Source organism: Salvelinus namaycush, chromosome 3, assembly GCF_016432855.1.
Source record: "Salvelinus namaycush isolate Seneca chromosome 3, SaNama_1.0, whole genome shotgun sequence".
NCBI lineage: Eukaryota > Metazoa > Chordata > Actinopteri > Salmoniformes > Salmonidae > Salvelinus > Salvelinus namaycush.
In genome coordinates this window covers 96720274-96739176 of record NC_052309.1, presented here as the reverse complement: position 1 = coordinate 96739176, position 18903 = coordinate 96720274, and the positions used below count along the sequence as shown (strand labels likewise).

The 18903-nt window shown below is 41.7% G+C and overlaps 2 protein-coding genes across 2 annotated transcripts; one reads left to right on the top strand and one right to left on the bottom strand.

Moving 5' to 3' along the window:
* The first annotated feature begins 254 nt into the window (after positions 1-254).
* Positions 255-6979, top strand: LOC120044153 (contactin-2-like). Its single transcript, XM_038988735.1, has 7 exons — positions 255-288; positions 2006-2057; positions 2468-2815; positions 3622-3882; positions 5468-5564; positions 6691-6829; positions 6956-6979. Exons 1-7 carry the CDS (start codon positions 286-288, stop codon positions 6977-6979), a joined length of 924 nt encoding a protein of 307 aa, XP_038844663.1. The 5' UTR covers positions 255-285.
* A 2738-nt stretch (positions 6980-9717) lies between these two features.
* Positions 9718-16940, bottom strand: zgc:55558. The gene is made up of 5 exons (XM_038988346.1): positions 16664-16940; positions 14983-15095; positions 13645-13823; positions 12893-13052; positions 9718-12020 (listed from the first exon to the last, which is right to left on the bottom strand). The coding sequence occupies exons 2-5, from the start codon at positions 15091-15093 to the stop codon at positions 11907-11909; spliced, it is 564 nt and encodes a 187-aa protein (XP_038844274.1). The 5' UTR covers positions 15094-15095; positions 16664-16940; the 3' UTR covers positions 9718-11906.
* Positions 16941-18903: the final 1963 nt, after the last annotated feature.

The window sequence follows — 18903 nt, the reverse complement described above, 5'->3', positions numbered from 1 at the left end:
ACGCACGCGCACGCACGCACGCACGCACGCACGCACGCACGCACGCACGCACGCACGCACGCACGCACGCACGCACGCACGCACGCACACACACACACACACCTAAAAATAAAATAGGTCTGACAACTTTCAAACCGTCCAGTATATTTGCAGCCTGGCAATTTTTCAGTGTGAATTACTAAGAAAAACTATGACAAAAAGAGAAGAGGAAGTTCCATCAGTGTCTGTCTACATTTGTTTTCTAGTGACGGTGAGAAAGAGCTCTGGCTGTACACCCGTTTCAACATGGTAAGAGTGCTTCTATATTATTTTATCTTTGTTCAAGTTAAACTTGTTCATTGGCAGGTACTAAAATAAATGTGTACATTGCAATGATTTGGTTAGAGCTCTCACACAGTAGTATAAATACACACACAGTAGGAGGATCTGAATCACCATAAAGGCTATTTGATAGGCCCTTGTGGTGGTCTGGATGTGAAGATCCCACTATCGAGAAAAATATAGTTGTAGTATTAGAATAGAATGATTTGTTAAAACCAGGTTTAATTATCCATTTTGTATTATGTATGTTGTACTTATGAACAGGTGTTCCTCTTATTAGGCCTTGTGTGTCATCTCATACTTTCATATCATAGTATATCTTCTGATATTATTTTGCATTGAGTATACTGCACATGAAGTATGTTCTGTCATGATGATGATGTTGACTGGTTAGTATATTGTACATGAAGTATGTTCTGTCATGATGATGACTGGTTAGTATACTGCACATGAAGTATGTTCTGTCATGATGTTGACTGGTTAGTATACTGTACATGAAGTATGTTCTGTCATGATGATGACTGGTTAGTATACTGTACATGAAGTATGTTCTGTCATGATGATGACTGGTTAGTATACTGCACATGAAGTATGTTCTGTCATGATGATGATGATGACTGGTTAGTATACTGTACATGAAGTATGTTCTGTCATGATGATGATGTTGACTGGTTAGTATACTGTACATGAAGTATGTTCTGTCATGATGATGATGTTGACTGGTTAGTATACTGTACATGAAGTATGTTCTGTCATGTTGACTGGTTAGTATACTGTACATGAAGTATGTTCTGTCATGATGATGATGATGACTGGTTAGTATACTGTACATGAAGTATGTTCTGTCATGATGATGACTGGTTAGTATACTGTACATGAAGTATGTTCTGTCATGATGATGATGTTGACTGGTTAGTATACTGCACATGAAGTATGTTCTGTCATGATGATGATGTTGACTGGTTAGTATACTGTACATGAAGTATGTTCTGTCATGATAATGATGTTGACTGGTTAGTATACTGCACATGAAGTATGTTCTGTCATGATAATGATGTTGACTGGTTAGTATACTGCACATGAAGTATGTTCTGTCATGATAATGATGTTGACTGGTTAGTATACTGCACATGAAGTATGTTCTGTCATGATGATGATGTTGACTGGTTAGTATACTGTACATGAAGTATGTTCTGTCATGATGATGACTGGTTAGTATACTGCACATGAAGTATGTTCTGTCATGATAATGATGATGACTGGTTAGTATACTGTACATGAAGTATGTTCTGTCATGATAATGATGTTGACTGGTTAGTATACTGTACATGAAGTATGTTCTGTCATGATAATGATGATGACTGGTTAGTATACTGTACATGAAGTATGTTCTGTCATGATGATGACTGGTTAGTATACTGTACATGAAGTATGTTCTGTCATGATAATGATGTTGACTGGTTAGTATACTGTACATGAAGTATGTTCTGTCATGATGATGTTGACTGGTTAGTATACTGCACATGAAGTATGTTCTGTCATGATGATGACTGGTTAGTATACTGTACATGAAGTATGTTCTGTCATGATAATGATGTTGACTGGCTAGTATACTGTACATGAAGTATGTTCTGTTATGAAAATGATGATGATGGTGATTTTGTATCCTCTTCTATCTCTGCAGGGTGCTGGATCTCAACACTCCAACCTGGTAATCATCCTGCTCATGACTACAGGTAAACTGGATGAGATTAAATATTATTTTAGTTGTATTTGTTTGTTTACCTCCTGAAAAGGAATGATCTGGATGTATGATGTTGTTGAGCATATAGCAGTATACAGTCATATATAGCAGTATACAGTCATATACTGTACAGTTTATACATATACAGTTTCCAGTTGACAACTAAACCTCACAGTACTTCTCTTTTGGTGGTTTTTCTCTAACACTTGGAACTCTCTTAGAACAGATTTCAACACCACAAATGTACTTCTTACTTCTTGGAACTTCTTCTTTAGTTTGTCAGTTAAAAACACATTCACCACAAGAGGTTTCCCATAGTATATAGTGTGAGACCATCTTCAGTATCAATTCATTAATGATGGAATTAGGATTCAGCTTCCTGATGTGTGACCTATGTTTCAGGGTGTCTGGGTCAGGACAACGGGAGTGTGACTTACACCCCCAGGAGAGTCTGCTCCTTAGAGGGCTCTTCTGTGACCATGCCCTGCTCTTACACATTTCCCAAGGGTCACAAAGTCACAACAGCTTTCTGGTTCAAAGGTCAAGTGCCTGGTGCTGAGTCTCTGGATCTGAATTTGAACCCTGAGTACAAAGGCCGTGTGGAGTATCTAGGGGACAGTAATCAACTCTGTACACTGAGAATCACAGACCTGAGAGAGAGCGATTCAGGAACCTACAGCTTCCTGTTTGGGACTGACGTCAATCCTGGGGGATGGTTGGGGAATCCAGGAGTCAGGTTAAATGTGACAGGTAAGGCCAGGGCATGAATTCATCCACATGAATATGGATAAAATCGTTGTCTGTCAATGTTCAACTCAAGTCAGCTATTTTCGGACGATTTGCATACGCACAAAGTCTGCACAAAGGCCGACAAAAGCATATAAGTAGAAAAAGAAGGGAAGCGCTGCTAAGGTCCACAATAGTAGATGTTGGTAGACAGAAGATGCTCTTTGGTAAAAGGGGTAAATTGGTTATCAAAAAGAAAGGAGGACCAAGGCCCTCTTCATATAAAACAAAATTTAAAAACTCCAACGCATTTCAGCTGCATGGACTTCGTCAGGGAGTACAAAGATATTATAATACAATGTCCTCTTTTGAACAGCTTATTTTTTTGGGGGAAAAAGCTGTTCAAAAGAGGACATTGTATTATAATTTCTTTGCCCCCCCCTGACGAAGGCCATGCAGCTGAAACGCGTTGGAGTTTTTAAATTTTGTTTCAATTGAACATGCCATACAAATAAAGGCATTTTAGTGAATTATATGAAGAGTGACTTGGTCCTCTATTCTTTTTGAAAAGCATATGCGTCTTTCAGACTGACAATCATCTCCGCTGTCCATCATCCGTCAGCAGATTACTCCCATTGGAAAAAAACATTGGCTTCATCTGTAGTTTTAAGAAACAATAAAATAGGAGAATCTTGTACAAGCTTTGGGAGGAGAATGTATTATGCTTTATGTTACTGTCTGTTATTTTCCTGGATTGACTTGATCTAATAAAGCTATTTTTTAAAAATCAAATCAAAACTCAAATCAAAATGACCCCCCACTCTACCCAGGGCTCCAAGTTGATTTGACCCCTGACCTAGTTGTGGACGGTGAGTGGGCAGACCTTACCTGTGGCTCCTGTTTCTTGAGTGAAAATCCCACCTACACCTGGTACAGGGACAAACAGCCTTTGAACTACACCAACAAGGTCAAGGTTATGGCCAACTACCTGGAACTAGACCCGGTAGGCAGGGAGGATGCAGGCAGCTACTCCTGTGCGGTGAGCGGCAGAGAGGATTCCCCTGGTCCGGCAGTGATCCTTGTAGTGGGATGTGAGTAGTGTATAGAGAGAATATTAGAAATGCATGAATTTCATCTGTTTATGTCACTAGCAAATCATCTATTGGTTCTGAGAGTCAGCAACCTAAATATGGCTTTGTTTACTGACCTACATCTTAGCATTAGCTTGAAAAACAACAAAGGGGTATACTACAGCTAACTTTGATAAACAACCAGAAATAACCATTGATTTTCTGATTCATTAAGAAAGCTCAACTTCAATGTGTGTTTTTGGTTGTTCAGTCAATTAGACCATGTCATTTTAAGCTTTTTTTAAAAGAAATAAAACATTATTTTAGAATATTTAGGCAAGTTAGCTGGCTAACTCATTGACCCTGCTTCGTAGAAACCCCCTCTGGAGTGGAAGGACCCCAGTCAGCATGCGCTAAATAACATGCCAGAAACAGCTCAATGTCACCACAACATGAGCTGTGGGTGTTCATCTAGAGGTTACAAACTGTCTCCATTGTTTTCTCCAGACTTCCCAAAGAACACCTCAGTGTCAGTCACAGTCAGTCCCTCTGGAGTGGAAGGACCCCAGTCAGCATGCGCTAAATAACATGCCAGAAACAGCTCAATGTCACCACAACATGAGCTGTGGGTGTTCATCTAGAGGTTACAAACTGTCTCCATTGTTTTCTCCAGACTTCCCAAAGAACACCTCAGTGTCAGTCACAGTCAGTCCCTCTGGAGTGGAAGGACCCCAGTCAGCATGCGCTAAATAACATGCCAGAAACAGCTCAATGTCACCACAACATGAGCTGTGGGTGTTCATCTAGAGGTTACAAACTGTCTCCATTGTTTTCTCCAGACTTCCCAAAGAACACCTCAGTGTCAGTCACAGTCAGTCCCTCTGGAGTGGAAGGACCCCAGTCAGCATGCGCTAAATAACATGCCAGAAACAGCTCAATGTCACCACAACATGAGCTGTGGGTGTTCATCTAGAGGTTACAAACTGTCTCCATTGTTTTCTCCAGACTTCCCAAAGAACACCTCAGTGTCAGTCACAGTCAGTCCCTCTGGTGACATAGTGGAGGGCAGATCAGTGACTCTGACCTGCAGCAGTGATGCCAAGCCACCAGTGGACAAATACACCTGGTACAAGAAGAATGAAGAACGGACGGGGTTCTCAGAAACAGGATCAGGGCAGAGTTACATCATCCTTAACATCAGCAATGAGGACAGTGGGCAGTACTTCTGTAAGGCTGAGAATCAATACGGACCACTTGACTCTGCACTTGTGCATCTCAGTATAGCAGGTAAGATATCCATTTGATTAAGGCAGAATAGACCGGCCATATTGTAGGTCAGGCAAATGTCAGATGGGCTAGTTTATATTTCTCCTAGTGGGCCGGTCTAAATGATCATAATTAAATGTCAGACGGGCTGGTTTATATTTCTCCTAGTGGGCCGGTCTAAATTATCATTATTAATTGTCAGATAGGCTGGTTTATATTTGGCCTAATGGGCCGGTCTCAACTAGTCAACTTCTGTAGGTGGTCACCTTCACCAGGGTTGTAGGTTAAATGTTCTGATGTGAGTAGATGTGTCTTTATCTGGTAATTCGTCCTCTCCCAGGTAAACCAGTGTTTCCCTGGGCTCCCGTTGTGGGGGTGGTGGCTGTGTTGGCAGCTGGAACTCTCCTAGTCATCCTCTATGGCACACTGAAGAAGAGGTGAGTCCATTAAGATACCAGGGTTGGGGTCAATTCCACTTACATTCCAGTCAATTCAGAAAGTAAACCAAATTCCAATTTCAAATGTTCCTAGTTGAAAAGTATTTACATTTTTGTTTACTTCTTGAAATGGAATTGATCCCAACCCTGCCATTAGGATACCGATGTTTTAAAGACACAACATTTGATTGAACAGCTTATTGTGCTTCTAAGAGGCGAAGTATTTAGAATCCAGTTAGGAAATGAAGGCATATAAAAAATAAGTGCGTCTTTACTCTACAGTGTTATGGCCTGTTGACCTGAGACTACTACATGACCTTTACAGTGTTATGGTCTGTTGTCCTGAGACTACTACATGACCTTTACTCTACAGTGTTATGGTCTGTTGTCCTGAGACTACTACATGACCTTTACAGTGTTATGGTCTGTTGTCCTGAGACTACTACATGACCTTTACTCTACAGTGTTATGGTCTGTTGTCCTGAGACTACTACATGACCTTTACAGTGTTATGGTCTGTTGTCCTGAGACTACTACATGACCTTTACTCTACAGTGTTATGGTCTGTTGTCCTGAGACTACTACATGACCTTTACAGTGTTATGGTCTGTTGTCCTGAGACTACTACATGACCTTTACTCTACAGTGTTATGGTCTGTTGTCCTGAGACTACTACATGACCTTTACTCTACAGTGTTATGGTCTGTTGTCCTGAGACTACTACATGACCTTTACTCTACAGTGTTATGGTCTGTTGTCCTGAGACTACTACATGACCTTTACTCTACAGTGTTATGGTCTGTTGTCCTGAGACTACTACATGACCTTTACTCTACAGTGTTATGGTCTGTTGTCCTGAGACTACTACATGACCTTTACTCTACAGTGTTATGGTCTGTTGTCCTGAGACTACTACATGACCTTTACTCTACAGTGTTATGGTCTGTTGTCCTGAGACTACTACATGACCTTTACTCTACAGTGTTATGGTCTGTTGTCCTGAGACTACTACATGACCTTTACAGTGTTATGGTCTGTTGTCCTGAGACTACTACATGACCTTTACTCTACAGTGTTATGGTCTGTTGTCCTGAGACTACTACATGTCATCTGTCACTCTCTCCAGGAAAGCCCCAAGAGGAATGGACTTTATAGGGGAGGCACAGATGGTACCTTGTGGTAAACCGACACACACGGCGCAGTCTGATGACACGTACATGACTCTGAATAAAAGGACAATGTCTCCTGAGTATGACACGCTGGCTGTAAGTTTCTCCCTTGAAAAGAACTTTGATGACTTACGGGTTAGTCACAATAATATTTCCTTTCTCCCGAAGTGTGCACATGTTCCCAATGTTTAAAGTGACATCTAGTTCTCTCTCTCCTCTCAGAATGTCAGAAACACTGTTGGCTGAAGAAGACCCTATGGCTGCCACCTCTACATAAATAGGGTTAGAAGTGAACACCATATAACCTTCTGAAAATTATTAAAAAGGGTATAATTTTTAAATGATCAAATTTCAATACGGAATACATGAAGTGTTGCTACTTGTCTGGGCTACACATGTCCAATATCATCCTATGAAGGTGTTACAGTAAAGAAAGTACCTCCCATGTTTTGGGAACTCATACAGTCACACTTTACATCTAATCCCATGTGAAGTGGAGAAGGCAGTCTAGAGCAGAGCATGTGAAGTGGAGAAGGCAGTCTAGAGCAGAGCATGTGAAGTGGAGAAGGCAGTCTAGAGCAGAGCATGTGAAGTGGAGAAGGCAGTCTAGAGCAGAGCATGTGAAGTGGAGAAGGTAGTCTAGAACAGAGAACGTGAAGTGGAGAAGGCAGTCTAGAGCAGAGCATGTGAAGTGGAGAAGGCAGTCTAGAGCAGAGCATGTGAAGTGGAGAAGGCAGTCTAGAGCAGAGCATGTGAAGTGGAGAAGGTAGTCTAGAACAGAGAACGTGAAGTGGAGAAGGCAGTCTAGAGCAGAGCATGTGAAGTGGAGAAGGCAGTCTAGAGCAGAGCATGTGAAGTGGAGAAGGCAGTCTAGAGCAGAGCATGTGAAGTGGAGAAGGCAGTCTAGAGCAGAGCATGTGAAGTGGAGAAGGCAGTCTAGAGCAGAGCATGTGAAGTGGAGAAGGCAGTCTAGAGCAGAGCATGTGAAGTGGAGAAGGCAGTCTAGAGCAGAGCATGTGAGCGGAGCTGAGAGTTAGACATCCTGCTCATCGTTCATGAAGTAGTGCTCGCGCACCGCTCTGGCGCTCCATGTCCTTTCCAACCCCTCAGCTAAAAACCTATTTGTGCTCACAGGAAGAAAAACAAAACTGCTTTTTAAGTATTGAAAGCAAACCATATGGATTTGAATGAACATGAAAAGCTGAATGTAAGAAGCAAAAAAATTCAAATAGGCTACATGTCATATGAACTCTAAATAGGTCAGGAGCCAGACATGGAAACTAAGAACGAAAAATAATTATTTTGTCTATATTATTTCAAGGCTATAGCCTACAAATAAATACATTGTGAAGCATTTGCGAGTGCGATACAATAGGCTGGTAGGGACATAAAGCGCTCATTCTTTTTAATATTTCGTTGTATTAAATCATTATAGTCTATACATTGCGCATAGTAACTTACTTAGAATTAAATACAAATGACTTCGTGTCTTTGAATTCATTTTTTGAAACATCAGTTTGGCCAGTCTGTGGCTTCTGGCTCATTAGATGGTGCCTGGAGAGGCGGCCAGCAGCGGAGAATATCCTCTCCACACTTGCAGAGCCACTGGGGATGCTAAATACCATTTTGGCCACCCTTGCCGGACAGGACAGAGATGGAGAGTTGTATTTTTGTTTTTCTATAGGGACGCCTAAAGGTTTTTAGGCAAAATAACCTATTCAAAACAGAAAGCTCATTGAACGTGGGAATATGCCAGGGCTATTGTAGAAATAGAACAAAAATGAACTAAACGTTTAGATCTGAATTATAGTTTATAAATATTTTGCTACAATGACACAGTTATCTACCCACCTCGTTCCTTTCTTTTAGCATGTGCACGTAGTAAGTACACCACCAAACCTTTCAAAGGCACTAAGTCATTTGTTTAATTTGTATTTAATTCTGTCACCGCACTCTCTTGCGCTTGGTCCTCATCTTTGTAAGTCACCTTGCTTTGGCACCTGTGCGTTTGATCAGTTTCTTTATGAAAATATTTAGTGAACTCCATGACAGTTGCTAAAGCAAGGGGTTATAGCAGCACACAAGTAGACTACAAATGCATGCCCGGCCCAGCATGTACTGAGCGCTACTTGGAGCGAAATTGAAGCGGACGAGAAGGCAGGCGCTCAGATACTCGGTTCTAGAGAAGCAGAGCCATTGTGCCACTAGAGGGCGGTCTCCCTCCATTTGACCCTGCTTACTGATATATTTTATTTAACCAGGAAGGGCTCATTGAGAGTTGAAATATATTTTTCAAGAGCGTCTTGGCCAAGACAGGCAGCACCAAGTCATTACACAATTACAGACTGACAACATGCAAAACTACAAGTAATCTAGTAAAAACCAAAGAATCCACAAGAGTATAACAAAATCATAACACAGCAAATTAAAAACATTGATTCCCTGACCTGTCAGTCAAAATTCTTCATCCGTGATTTAAAAAACACCAATGGGACAAGCTCTTCCAGTTTAAAAGTATTTTGTAAGGCGTTCCAAGACGATTGCGCAGAGTACATAAAAGCCCTTTTACCAAATTCAGTTCGGACATTTGGAACAGTTAGCAGGATAAAGTATTGCGAACATAGAGTACCCACTACATTTCTGAACAATAAAAATGACCAAATAAAATGGTAGTAAGCACAAAACAGCTTTGTAAATAAAAGTATACCAGTGACTGAGCCTACGAGTGACTAGAGAAGGCCAGCCAACCCTGGTATACAAAGTACAGTGGTGCGTAAGGGTTTTGCAGTTTTAAATAAATCTCAAAGCGCCATGGTAAAGGGTGTCAATTGAGCTCAAACACTGAGCGGAATCATTCATATAAAAAATATCCCCATAGTCTAGTAAAGGCATAAATGGAGCTGATACTAGCTGATTGACAGAAAGGAGGGCCCATAAGTGTCTTTCTATTCAACTTGTTTCCACCAAAAACAAAGACACACAAGTCCGAATAGCCAAAAGCCACTTTATTCATGAAACAACCTTAAAGTGACTAGACCAGGGGTATGAAGGAGTGGTACAACTCAGTAAACTGGCAGTATGCTGTCTAGTCTCTCAAAGTGGAATGTATTCTAGCAGTGTTGCTCAACTCCTGGGCAGGGGGTACTCAACTCTTACGAGGTCCAGAGCCTGCTGGTTTTCTGTTCTACCTGAATTAGTTGCACCCACCTAGTGTCCCAGGTCTAAATCAGTCCCTGATTAGAGGGCAACAATGGAAAATTGCAGTAGAACCGGCTTCGAGGTCCAGAGTTGAGTTTGAGGACCCTAAGCGTTGCACAATTGTTTACTTTAGTCCAGCACTACAGTAGCACACCTGCTGCAACGATCAACAAGCTCTTGAGAAGTTGCGTCAAGTGTGTTAGTGCTGGGCTATAACAAATATGTGCAACAGGGGGCTGAGTGCATGCGAGACTACACTCCCGGAGAGTTGAGTAACACCATTAGAACATTGGTATTGCTGCACCGGCCTGGGCAATGTAACACGACCATAGACACCTATAGGTTACACTCAGTAACTAGTGAATCTTTAGGGGGATTCTTCCAGAGATTGAGCTCATCCTGCTGGCAACACCAGGGTCATTGTGGGTTCACCTCAGCCCACATATTACATCAGTCATTTGGGATGAGACTAGAAAGTGTCCAATGACCACATTTAGCATAATTCCAACCAATAAAACAGCATGTTTTCACTCAAAGTGTTGGTCTGACACCTTTCAGTGTGTGTGTAAATACCTGTTTTTGTCCCCCGATTCTCTTGTCTAACACTTCAGATACCTGTGGACTGAAATAATTAAAATGTTGCAGATTGAAATACATCGTATAGAATGAACGCTGTTTCGATCTCCACATAAGAGAATCACGTTTTCTCTGACACGTTCTATTTCAACCTCTTGGGGAAAAGTCCCTAGCTTCAGCTATTAAGAATTGTAAAGCTAGAGATATTAGCAAATTACACATTACTCATTTGCAAAGGCCGATTGAGTTTTGAGATCAAGAATTTGAGCTGAATGACCACTAAACCACCATGCCACTTAGCATGAAACTATTGGGCATGCACTAAGGAGTATGCTAGCATGGACATTGGAACACATCCAGAATTTGTATCTGAAATAATACCACACGACGGACATCAAAATGGAGTTTGGCGATCAGAATTCACAATAGACATGTTCATGTGCACAACTTTACTTTTTAAATGGACCTCAAGCTAGTAGGACACTGAACTGAACAGCAAGCCTAAATAATTGGACATGATCCTATAGAAATGGCAACAGTATAATGCTGTGTTCACACAGGCAGCCTAATTCTGATATTTTCCTCACTAACTGGTCTTTTGACCAATCAGATCAGCTCTTTTGCCAATAATTGGGAGAAGAAGAAAAAAATCCCAATTGAGCTGCCCATGTAAACGCTGCCTAATGACACAATAGTAATGACACAATAATGAGGTGTGGCCTTCGACTCTGTGATTGGATTTTTAAAAAATACAGAAAATGAGAGTGAGGCTAGTGAGGACCAAAATACCTTCTCTATTACAACCCTGCTGAGGCATTTAAAAAACAATAACAGGGATAGCCACTTGTGTGTAAATACTGAAGAGAAAACTACCTTGGAATGCAAGAAAAGCTAGCCTACACTGGCTTCTTGCAATGCAGAACACGTTGGCAAAGACCAAAAATTGTTTTTTTTCCCCTCATGGTGAAAAAATAAACAAGATGATCATTTGGAATGTGTAGCTATGCGACTTGCGCCATCAATTAATCAATTAATTACTCCCCTCAGATATTTACCACTAGGGGCAGTAAAGTGACGTTCGTATTTAAACCAACCGAAGATGGCGGCTTTAACCCCAGTCTATAAATCCCCTCTTCAACGCTACAACTTCTAGTTTCTTGTTACAATTGTCAGAAAACAACGTGGATAAACTGAAGTCACAATACCAATGGAGCAGCCAATGAGAAGCAACAGGAAGTGAAGTTTCCGTTACTACGGTAACGACACTAATGACAGAAAGTGGAACTTGACGCGTTCACCATTCCAGATCCCCTGTCAATACGAGAGGTAACGTCTCCCATGTGGTAAAGGAAGTGCAGTGTGTGAGGGGGTTATTGGGCTATGTGCAGTGTGTGTGGTGTTATAGAATGGTGCAACGTCTCTGAGTGCTTTTCTTGCTCTTCTTGTTGCTGCGGTTGGTTTCCTTATACCTCCTGATCTCCCTGACTAGAGAGTAGAACGCCTCCTCCACTCCCTGAAACAAAAAGGAGAAACTTTACACTCAAATGAAGCGTGATGGAATGCAACTTGGTCGCCTTCAGTAGACTCAAAAACAGAGCAAATGAGTAGAATAGAAAGGTGCTACCTGAATGTATCCAATATCAAAGTTAGCCCATTTGTGCCCTCAAATACTGACATGACGGCTGTGTATAAATGTGTTATGTTACCCAATACCTTTAGTGAGTCAGTTGAGTTTATTCAAATTATACACACACCAGTTAAGACACAGGAGTCTGTCAGGACCACACATCTCCTCTGACCCTCCCTGTTTAGGACCAAAACACTCCTTAACAGCTTCTACCCCCAAGCCATAAGACTGCTGAACAATTCATCAAATGGCCACAGGACTATTACATTGGATCCCCCCCTCATTTGTTTTGTACACTGCTGCTACTCGCTGTTTATTATCTATGCAGTCACTTCACCCCTACATACGTGTACAAATGACCTCTAACCTGTTCCCCCGCACACTGACTCGGTACCGGTACCCCCTGTATATAGCCTCGTTATTGTTACTTTTTATTTTTTACTTTAGTTTATTTGGTAAATATTTTCTTAACTCTTCTTGAACTGCACTGTTGGTTAAGGGCTTGTAAGTAAGCATTTCACGGTAAGGTCTACACTTGTTGTATTCGGCGCATGTGACGAATAAAGTTTGTTTTGATTTGTCCAGTTTGAGGCCTAATGCTACAATGGACATATCATCTCTGCAGAGTGTGAGAAGTAGGAGAGCAAGGCTAGCGCTCCCACATGTGAACACGTGATAAAGTGGATTAGTTATGCTTCCAGTGTAGCTGGTCCATTCCTACTACTCCCCTGTGTAGTTCCCCTGGCTGGAAAACCCACCTGTCTGGTTTTGGCAGAGGTCTCCACGAAGGGCACACCATAGCCGCGGGCCAGCTCCTGGGCCTGCCTGCTCTCCACGCTCCGACTCCCCAGGTCACTCTTGTTCCCCACCAGCACCATAGGCACACTGTCACTGTCCTTCACCCTGTTGATCTGTTCTCTGTGGAGGAGGAGAAAAAAGGAGGGAGAAGTGGAAAGGAAGAATAGGACCAAGAGGTAGAGTCACGTGTCAAACAAATGGACATGACCAAAAACATCTAAATCTACTTCCAATTCCAAAGCCTCGTCTCCATTGTCAGTGACAACGCAGTTCCTCCATGTCCGCCCGGCCGGACGGGAACCCACATGGTTCAAATGATCATGTTGACTTCATGGACCGTCAGTCCTTGCATGCATAGAGCCATCTATAAATTTGTGTGGCTACAGATATCCAGCCCCATCCCTCAGCTTTAAAGAAAACCAAGTAGTGGGATTGCCGTTTAGCTGTTGTTTGACATTTAGAGTTGGGCCTTAATTGGGGAGTGATACCTAACTGTCTGACAACAGTCAAAAGATGTATGGTGACGGAACATGATCATGACACTCCAGCGTTGTATTCAGTAGTCGCGGACCGTAGCAAAACGTTTGGCCTGTTTGCGAAACATTTTGCAACGGAAATAGTTTACTCCAAATGGAAACCATTTTGCAAACAGGCCAAACGTTTCACTACGGTCTGAATACACTCCAGGTGTAGGACAGCAGTCAGTCAGTACCTGTACAGGTGAACGTCCTCAAAGGACTTGATGTTGTTGATGGCGAACACACAGAGGAAGCCTTCCCCTGTCCTCATGTACTGGTCCCTCATGGCGCTGTACTCCTCCTGACCTGCTGTGTCAAGGATGTCCAGCAGACACGTCTCTCCGTCAATCACCACCTGCTTCCTGTACGAGTCCTAGGTTGAACATAACAAAGCTTAAGACCAGGATTCTAATATCCTACAACTCTTAGCATAAATGAGGAAGAATTCAAAACAATGAGACCAGCGATGCTATTAAGCAACACCGCTTAATCTGTTTATTTTCAGAAGCTGGAATTGGAATTATTAGGTTTTGCTAACCTGGGTATATTCAACCTAGTACAATCCTAAAATAGGGGTGTGTTCATTAGGCACCAAATGGAAGGAAACAAGCAGAAACAGGGAGGGACTACCTGGACTTGTCCAATGAGAAAATGTTTATTTTAGTTTTCCATTGCAAAACTATTTTTTTCTCTTTTCTGTTACTCTAATGCAGTGGTTCCCAACTCCGGTCCCGGAGAAACCCACAGCAGCACACATTTTTGTAGTAGCCCCAGACAAACATACCTTATTCAACTCAGAGGGCCTGATGATTAGTTAGAATCAGGTACCTACCCATAGGTACTGGTGTGAATCTGAATGGATTGGAAAACATGATCGTAACAATATGTTTGGAAAGTAATAATCCCGCCCCTTTGCCACCCTTATAGCTCACTATGTAAATCATTCTAACCATTTAGCTAGCGGCACCACTTCTCCTAATGATCAGGAGACTGTGGATAGATACTGATACAATAGAATCTACATAGACTCTATATGCAAGATGCATACAGTCGGTTGCTACGGTTGAAGCAGACGATTTCAAATCGAATTCACTCACAATTAAAAGGGCAACTCCACAACTTTTTAACCTCCTATTCATTATTCCCAGCACCAAACTAGTGTCTACCTATGTGGAAAAACTGAGCATTTCTACATAAAAAATGATAAATGACCCAATGACATCAAAAGTAAATTTAAAAAAAACATTGATTTTCAAACACTGAGATTTGCGTTGATGTGGGGAGCAAGAAAATACCATCCCTTTGGCTAGAAACTCATTGCAGGTTTTGAAAATCAGTTTCTTACTTTTAATCCTACCCTGTGATGTCACAGAAACATTTTTTTAGGAACCCTTCTTATCCTTTTGAACTACAGATCATAGCAACGTGCCATTTTCACATATGTAGACACTGGTTTGGAGCTGGAGATATAAGGGGAAAAGTGGCGGAGTTGCCCTTTAAGAGTCACACAGAGACAAACAGCTGCAACTCACCTCGATGGTGGGGTCATATTCATCCACAAAGTGATTCTGGATGAGCTGGATAGTTAGGGCACTCTTCCCAACCCCTCCAGCACCCACCACAACAAGCTTGTACTCAGTCATGCCTGGAGAGAGCGGGACAAAGAGAAACACGGCAATATGTTTCCATTAAAGCTTCACATAGAAATGTGTGTTATAGATCAGTCCTTCTCACTGAAAGCAGGTCTACGTGGTAGATCTGTTCTATGTAAGCTATTACTATGCTTCCCGTTCTTATGTTTTGTTTTTGCTTCTTTCGGTTTCTTACACCAACTTCAAAACAGCTGAAAATACAATATTTTTGTTTATGGAAAATATATTTCACAGCGGTTTAGATGGTACAATGGTTCTCCACACAATGACTGCTTGTTTTGTCACATTAACTGAAATTAGGCAAACTATTTAGAATTTTAGCAACCAGAAAATGGAGGAGCGATTCCTGCATATTGCATCTTTAATAGCACACATGGAACAGATCTACCACTTTGACTAAATGAGAATGACAGACCAAAAACTCCCATTTCTATGTACATTGTTGGGTCACTCAAAAAGTTACATATTGTAGCTTTAAATGTTGAATCCATTTACAATTATGAAATTGGTTGATTTAAGTACTAGTTGTTTGCTTACTTGTAAATAAGTTCTGAAATGTCTGTGTGTGTAATTGTGTGTGTGCATGTCAAATTTTCACCTGACTGTATGGTTCATTGTAGAGACCTTAACCCAATGACCTCAAAGAGACTTGGTCCTCCTGGTGTAATGATTAATGTGTTGGGCTTTACAGTAGCTGGACCCAGATTCGAGTCCTGGTCGGGGCTACCCCCTCGAAATTGGCTACACTGGTGTCAGATGTGGGATGGCACCTGTGAGGCCATCTAAGAGGGGTGTACACCTGAGGAACTTGGTATAGAGAAGCGTGGGTCACACTCTCCTGAAGGAAGGTGGTAATGTAGGGACCTTAACCAAACCTCAACAAGAGATTCTGACCTCTTGGCATAATGGTTAAGGTGTTGACTTGACAGTCTCTAGATCAGGGTTTGTGTCCCAGTCAGGGCTAGTCCCCGAATTCATAACAATATTATACATTAACGCATTTCTGAACCAAACGAGTCCTACATTTTAGGCAAATTATATACTTTCTGTTCAAGTGTGATGAGGTGTTCGTCTTTCTGTCCAATTAGGTACATTCTAGACAATATTTCTGTACACTTGGGGGACCCCTTTTGAGTGAGGGGGACCCCTTTTGAGTGAGGAGCACCCCCAAAGGCAAACGCTCTGTATACTCTTTCAAATGAAAACAAAGCATCAGTAAGACAAAGGCACGAGGAAACCTGTGGTGTCTACAGTACAGCCAACAACAAGTTCACAGAATGTGCACTTTTCAGTGATTTGGAATAGCCTACGGCCCGGAGAATTGTCTGATCATTGCAGGATATCAATCTTTATTCGCGGTCATTACAAAAACATGCTGGTATCTACTAGCAGAGGCTGGCTCTAATTTGACCCAGATTTGTATGGGAGCTAACGTTAGCTAACATAGCATAACTAACAGACTGCGGTAGATGGCACATTAGGCAGAATTCAATCACTGCATTTCTGTGATAATAATGTAGGCATATTGCATGAGGGAAAATGACAAAATCAGAGCGCTTACCTTAATTTGGTTGGTCGTTTTTCACCAAACAAAAATGCAGCGTTTGAATGACAAAATGAGATTAGTGCTACATAGCCTGAAACAATTTCCTGATTGAAGCCAGCTAAGACCAAATATATGCTTTTAGAAGCTGCAATCTTTGCAGCAATTGAGCCACAAATATGTCAAATCACTGTTGGCAATGAACGGGAAATATAGGCTGAATATAACCCAATTTAATTTAAAGGTAAGAATTAGTAGTATGGGAGTAAATCTCTCTAGACTCCATTGTGGTTGAAAAGGGGCAAGGCTTTCACGGCAAACGCAATCAATGGTATTGATTTAACAGCCAATACCATTGTGGTGAAGTAGACAGACAGTAGAGTAACCCAACCAGAATGGGTCTTGCGTTCTACTTCCGGTTATACCCGCCTCCAAATCAGAAACTGACCAATCAGGAACCGACTGAAAGCCTCATTGGTCGTGTCCGAAAAATATATCGCGTGCTCCGCGACGCCTTGATAGTCCCGCCTTTGTACGAAGATTAACCAATCAAAGACATTGTTGCAGTGAGGTTTGGAAAGAGCGCACTCGAGTCTGATTGGCTCGATAATTTGGGGTTGTTGAGTGTGCGGAGATAATTTCACCACTAGATGGAATCACTGTACCTGCGGCTAACCAACCGATAGGCTGTAAAAAGAGCTAACCGCTCCCGACCAAATTATACAGTATTTAGATGTCTGTGGAAAACAGACACACAGTCAAGATGGTTTTGTTCACTGCACGCTATTGACACATTTCAAGCACAAGGTTGATGGCCCATTTTATGGGTTTTCCTTAAAAAACGATATTCAAACTGACAAATTGGATGAGGATAATATTGGGAAATAAAACTTAATGGAATACCTTCATCTCTATTGGGTTTGCTGTAAGTATCGAACTGCATTAGTTAAAGAGAGGATTGGGACTGTAAAGGTCAGTAGTGGAACCCTGACAGTGATGGATCAAACTGTGTTACAGCTCACTAAGGACTTAGGGAAGCGCGCACACACACACACACACACACACACACACACACACACACACCAGTCTCTCCCCCCTCACCTCCCTGCCATAACCTAGGCTATAGCCAATCCCCTGCATCCTGCCCCATTTCTCTCTCTCTTCCTCTCTCTCTCTCTCTCTCTCTCTCTCTTCCTCTCTCTCTCTCTCTCTCTCCCCTACTGAGTGCATCTGCTCTCCTCACTAATCTTTGCCTAAAATCACAGAGATAATCCAGCATCCATCTGTCATGGAGGAGAGAGAGAGAGAGAGAGAGAGAGAAAGAGAGAGAGAGAACCTTGGGAATATGAATGTGAATATTATGTAAAAAGTTACAAATTCCTTGTGCTATTACAATACCAATCGCTGTATTTACTAAAATGTACCAGTGCTATATGACTACTGTAACCAATATGCTAAAACCAGAATTATTGATCAATTGTAAACAGTAATGACAACAGAGGTGTAATAATGACGACACCATTTTATATACACCTTTTATTTTACACATATACATATTTCATACATGTCATATTTTTCTGTGTTTTTGTATGTATATATCTGTATGTGTTTTTACATGTTGTTTCCCCAACAGGTAATCGTACGTTTCCACAAGACAGAGGAGAACATGGAAACAGGAAAGTAAGAAACCAAAAGACAAAAGAAAGCAACAGAAACACAACAACAACTATAGTAAGAAGTCCAGGATTGGTTGCTCAGATGTTCTGTTCAGGACACGTAGAGCATACAGCCCCCCTTAGCCTCGCAAACATACACTGTATAATATGACAGAACACCCACACCTGAAGATACAGTTCATATTGTTAAAGACCAGTATTAGACACACATTGCACGCTGTGGTGCAATGGCAACCGCACATGTTTTCCATCACTGCACAAAAGGTTACCACACAATTCACCGACAGTCAGTCATTCACTAACAGTCAGTCATTCACTAACAGTCAGTCATTCACTAACAGTCAGTCATTCACTAACAGGCAGACAAGTTTCATCAAATAAATAATAACGTGTGTTCACACATTAACATCCTAAGTCATCGTTACTTCTCTTGTCACACATGGACACATGGACACGTTGTGTGGTGCACTCATTGCACCCATGGAACCATCATTACAGCATGCTCACCGCACAATGTTCCAGCACCTGTACCCGACAAACACACACACACACACACACACACACACACACACACACACACAC